Source organism: Ochlerotatus camptorhynchus, unplaced genomic scaffold (genome assembly GCF_037179485.1).
Source record: "Ochlerotatus camptorhynchus isolate MF236.1 unplaced genomic scaffold, CSIRO-AGI_Acam_v1.1 ptg000037l, whole genome shotgun sequence".
NCBI classification, from domain to species: domain Eukaryota; kingdom Metazoa; phylum Arthropoda; class Insecta; order Diptera; family Culicidae; genus Ochlerotatus; species Ochlerotatus camptorhynchus.
In genome coordinates, this window is record NW_027040528.1 from 197,008 (window position 1) to 202,153 (window position 5,146).

The window sequence follows — 5,146 nt, forward strand, 5'->3', positions numbered from 1 at the left end:
AGCGAATCAAAACAAACATTGCGTAGTACTAGAATTTCGACTAGAATGGGGTACGAAAATCGTTTGCTTGGGACCAATAGGCTAGTCAAATCACAAATGAAGTGACAGACGGAGCGGCTCGAAAACTTTGCTGACTAACCTGCTATTGCAATTTTTCAGTGTACCACATGGCAACACCACTACTACTGGATTGTACCACATGGCAACACCACTACTACTGGATTGTACCACATGGCAACACTACTACTGGATTGAACTAGCATTTTCACCAAATGTACTAGAATGTTTTGGTTCTATCTCTTTCACTCTACTCAAAAACTGAAATGCATAAAAAAATTACAAAATGATAAACTCTTTGCACACTGTCAAAGAATCATTGTACACAAAATCAACTTTCTGCAAAACCAAAACAAAAATACTATCCCATCTGGTGGATGATGGCACAAGCTTCTAAGAAAATTCTATTACAGCGAACCACATTATTTTAATTGATTTCTTCGCCAGTTAGTCGTCTGTTACTTCGTTTGTGGTCAAATAGTGAGCCAATTTAAAATCGTTAGTTTCCTATTGATTGTTGTTATAACTCTGTAGTCTGAACGTACTATAAAGTTATTATATTACTATATATATTACGCGAGAAAATGACCTTACAAGGTTTGTTTACAAAATAAAGTTGAGGCCATTTCAATTGTTGGTCCTGATATGGTCTTTTTCCCCATAAGAGAGTGACCCTCTTGCCCCGTAGCATTTTTAGAGCAGGTACAACATGACATTTTGAAAAAAAATCATTATCATTTTTTGATGTGGTTTAATTTTAATTTTCTTGATGGTTAGAAAGAACCGGAACAGCAAAGTTTAAAAGTAGAATGGATTTTATTTAACGACTAGCTTGAGTGGAGTCTTGAACAGGAATAAATAGTTTTTCACCGTTGTTTATTTAAGAAAACTTAGGTTGCTAGGGGTGACGTTCGGTCTCCAAGGAGGTGATCAGCACACTGCGTTACCGATTTACTCCAACAAATTTCAATAATGGTACATGGAGACAAGGTTATAAACTAACAATTCGCTTCACAAACTTCTATAAAAATTCACGGAATCGCATATAAAAACAAGCTATCGTTTGGGTGACCTTCTTGCCCCTAGTTCCCCTATAGTCATTTTCTTCTTCTTCAGGTTCGCTCACCACCCGGAATGAACGCTCAGTGCGGTTAGTAATATCAAATAGTGTTCCATGCAAACGAAAATGAGATACAACCATATATTAGTTTTTTAAAGTAATAGTTCCATCTGAATACCCAAATAACCATATCGTATCTCAGTGACATTGTCTCACTCTGAATCTACATTTAAAATTATTTTGTGATTATATGGTTGCTAGGGTACTCACATAAAATGTTGTGCAAGTACCACAAGTTCAACAACTATGGACAGCTCAATGCTATTGAATCAGCGAACACCAACATGATTATTAGACTGATGCAAAATTTGAAATTTTCACTCCACAGTGCTCAAACGGTTCCAAATTGGGCCCTGATTACCCTCCCAAAATTTGAACTCATTTAGTGAGAAATTGACTTGGCACAAACCATTTGAAGTTTATATGGGAATTACTATGGAGAAACCATAATTTCGGTTCATATCGATCTCAAAATTCACCAGTTCATTCTACTTTAAAAAATGATAGCTGCTTGTTAAAAATTGTTGAAGACCACTTTTCGGTAAAAATATTAAGGATTCATGTCACTGATTATGCTCAATCAATTGTTCAGCAGGCAACATTGGTGTTTATGGCGCGTAGAATAGAGGACAAAAATCATGGCTACTATGTCACACTGCAAAATACAGTGTTGCCCTCAATACAGTTGCTTAATCTTGCCATAAGATTATCAATCTCTTAAACAATTAATAACTATTTAGTTTGACGCTCGGCTGAAAAACGATTTTCTGCAAAGTTGTAGCTGTTAAAGATTCCCATAAGAATAGCAATAGAATTTGTTAACAGTACATATGTAAAAAGGCTAGAAGACAATGAACAAAAACTTTTGTTTTCCCATAGTAATTTCCATATAAACTTCAAATGGTTTGTGCCAAGTCACTAAATGAGTTCAAGTTGTGGGAGGCTAATCAGGGCCCAATTTGGAACCGTTTGAGCACTGTTGAGCGAAAATTTCAAATTTTGCATCATTCTAATAATCATGTTGGTGTTCGCTGATTTAATAGCATTGAGCTGTCCATAGTTGTTGAACTTGTGGTACTTGCACAACATTTTGTGTGAGTACCCTAGCAACCATATAATCACAAAATAATTTTAAATGTAGATTCAGAGTGAAACAATGTCACTGAGATACGATATGGTTATTTGGGTATTCAGTTGAAACTATTACTTTAAAAAACTAATCCTGGTTGTATCTCATTGCATCAGACTAATGATTATCTGCTAGGAACAAAAAAGAAAATAAATTCTCAAAATACTGTTTTAACTGTGCTATCAGTAATAAACAACCTGCTGTCCCATATTGGACCCTGCCAACCCACGGCGCCTGCACGGTAATTTGGGTCATCAGAATGGTTCATCGGTTGCGAAGTGAAGTACTTCTCAAACTGACGTGATACATTTCTCTATGTTTCAACTTTATCTTAACGTAAACTTCACATTATCACCCATATGCCCATCCACACCCGAAACCCATCCCCCACACAAAATTAAATAAAAAGTTTTCTGTATGGCAAACACGCCCGGACATAAACGAGAAATTGGGTAAACAGCTTCACTATCGCAACTACGGGTAATCATTAAAAGTACTTGCATTTTACTCAGGCACTGTTGAGCAAACTGCAATCACCTTCTCATACTCGAAATGTGTCACGACCAACCTGGCACAACGATGCCCTATACGCTCTCTGATCAAAGCGCAGGAGGTTGGAGCTTACCACCATGAGAAGCTAATTCTCTCAGTGTTGCTCGAATAGAAGATTTTTGGATTCAATTCAAAGTTTCTATAATGGACGATTTATTTAAAATTTTTTGATTAAATTCTTGAAAGTTGTTCTAAAAGATGTTTGTTCTGTCTCGAGTTACATTGTTTATAGTCATTATTCAGAACATTTATTTCACACTACCTTGTTTTTTTTCAATTGCTCAGAAACAAAAAAAAACAACTATATACTTCATAAAGTTTTTGTCCACCTTCTTTCGGTTTCCTATGATTTTTCTGCAGAATTTTCCTGGAAGTATATTTCAACTACTACTGGATGTTTCTTCTGTTTTTTTTCCGGAAGGTTCTTCCAATATTTTTCGGAAGTATCTTTCAAATTTCCGCGGAAGCTAGTTCCATTTTCCTTAGTTTTTTTCTCAATTTTTGAAGCTTCTAGCTTTTCCAGGAAGTGTTTTCTGAAACCTTCTAGAAGTATTTCTGACTTTCTCCGGAATTGTCTTCTGAATTGCACTGGAAGATTCTTTTGAATTCTGCTAGAAGTTCCTTCCAGCTCTTACCAGCAGTAGGGAATAGGTGAATTAGTATAAAAAATGATCTATGTTATTTCTCCATGCTTGTTCCGATTACATAAAACTTTGGTTCATAATAAATTGACTTGATTGACTGAATTTAAGCTAATTTGTGACGCAATGAATTTCGGACCAAACGAAAACTATCAAAGTCAATCGAGGGCTGTTCATAAACGACGTAGACCCTTTTTGAGAGGTTTGAGACCCCCTTCACCACGTGGACATTCGTCCATATTTTTAATACCCTCCCCCCCTCTTACGTATACGTAGTTTATAAACAGCCCCTCATAACACTGTTCTTATACCAATTATAAAAAATACTTTATATTATTCAATGCACGTTATTCATATACATACAGTAGGATGTGTATTATATCTTGCCTATAAACTTGCCCATCTTTCCTCGAATAGATACCTACGTACCTTATGTTATAGTCGTAAACTTCGTAAGGGTCAACAGCTAGCGAAATCATCCTATTCCGTTCCGTTTGGTAACACATTCAGATCACTTTGCAAAAATCACCCCCCGGGACAGCCTAGAACTGAGCCCCGCAGTTGGTGCAACGACGATTTTTCATAGCCAAACAGCATAGGATTCCAACCGGGAAGCAGAATATTGCGCAGCAAATGCCGCAGCAAGTATAGTCATCTTCCAGCATTCCGATCCGACATGCCGGGCATCCACCGACCACTATTATCTCCTGCGGAATGACCACAGTCGTTGTCGTAGTCCCTGGGAACGCTCCCGGAGCAGAGGGACCACCGGGTGGAACCACAATCGGAAGTGGTACTTTCGCACCCGCTGAATCCATGGAGCCATAGTTTGGAGTCGTTTGAGACGGAGGTGGTACATTGGGGTATGGATAGTACTGTTGCTGCGGATAAGGAGCCGACGGGGCCACCGTTATCACTGCCGCCGATGTATCTGGATGAGTGAAATGAATAATTGATTTAAATTGATAATTATGATAAAATGATGGAGTGAGTCATCAGTTCCAGGAACAAAGAGCAAATAATTTACAAACCCACCTTGCCCCATTTGTTGGGTGCTCTCGGCCATCACTTCTGCGTAGCTGGGAGGAAGCTTCGAATCGCCCATGGTACTGTGTTCTATGGCAATTTTTTCACGAGAGCGTATGTGTTAAACCCAATGTTTAAACTAGAAATTCGACCTGATTTCTAAAGAATCTGGTAAAAAAATGCTTATTGGTAAACAAAACAAAAATTACAGTGAAGTTAGAAAAAAAATAAACCCCTAGCAGTGACAAATACGTTGTACTAAATTGCACTCCAAAATTATTTGAGCAACAATAGAAAAGGGCCCATCAGCATTTGTAAACAAACCGTTCTGAAGCCCATTGCGACCAACCATTCGTGAAGCTTCTTCAAAATTCTTTATACAAACATAATGATTTATGTCGCTAATTCTTTCCTTTTAAGTTTCTTTGATTTCGATGAATGTATTTAAAAATCTTTATTGATCGATGCTTACATTTAAGATAACTTCCCGCATAAAAATAACCATTTCTAGAACAGTTTAAACTTCACTGACACCTTACTAGCTATGTTAACTTTATACAAAATAGTTTTGCTATGGTTTACGGAATGTAATCAACATAAAAGAAACACTACTTTCTACTG

The 5,146-nt window shown here is 37.2% G+C and overlaps 1 protein-coding gene across 1 annotated transcript; it reads right to left on the minus strand.

The window, feature by feature from the left end:
- Positions 1–3,814: 3,814 nt before the first annotated feature.
- Positions 3,815–4,686, minus strand: LOC135710633 (membrane protein BRI3). The gene is made up of 2 exons (XM_065233258.1): positions 4,535–4,686; positions 3,815–4,430 (listed from the first exon to the last, which is right to left on the minus strand). The coding sequence occupies exons 1-2, from the start codon at positions 4,602–4,604 to the stop codon at positions 4,042–4,044; spliced, it is 459 nt and encodes a 152-aa protein (XP_065089330.1). The 5' UTR covers positions 4,605–4,686; the 3' UTR covers positions 3,815–4,041.
- Between the last annotated feature and the right edge of the window lie 460 nt (positions 4,687–5,146).

What these genes read in the sequence shown, in the direction of transcription:
- LOC135710633 (XM_065233258.1), bottom strand. Translation starts at nt 4,604, where the DNA reads ATGGGCGATTCGAAGCTTCCTCCCAGCTACGCAGAAGTGATGGCCGAG. An exon ending in CACCCAACAAATGGGGCAAG is followed by an intron (nt 4,431 to 4,534) that starts GTGGGTTTGTAA and finishes TCACTCATCCAG; the next exon opens with ATACATCGGCGGCAGTGATA.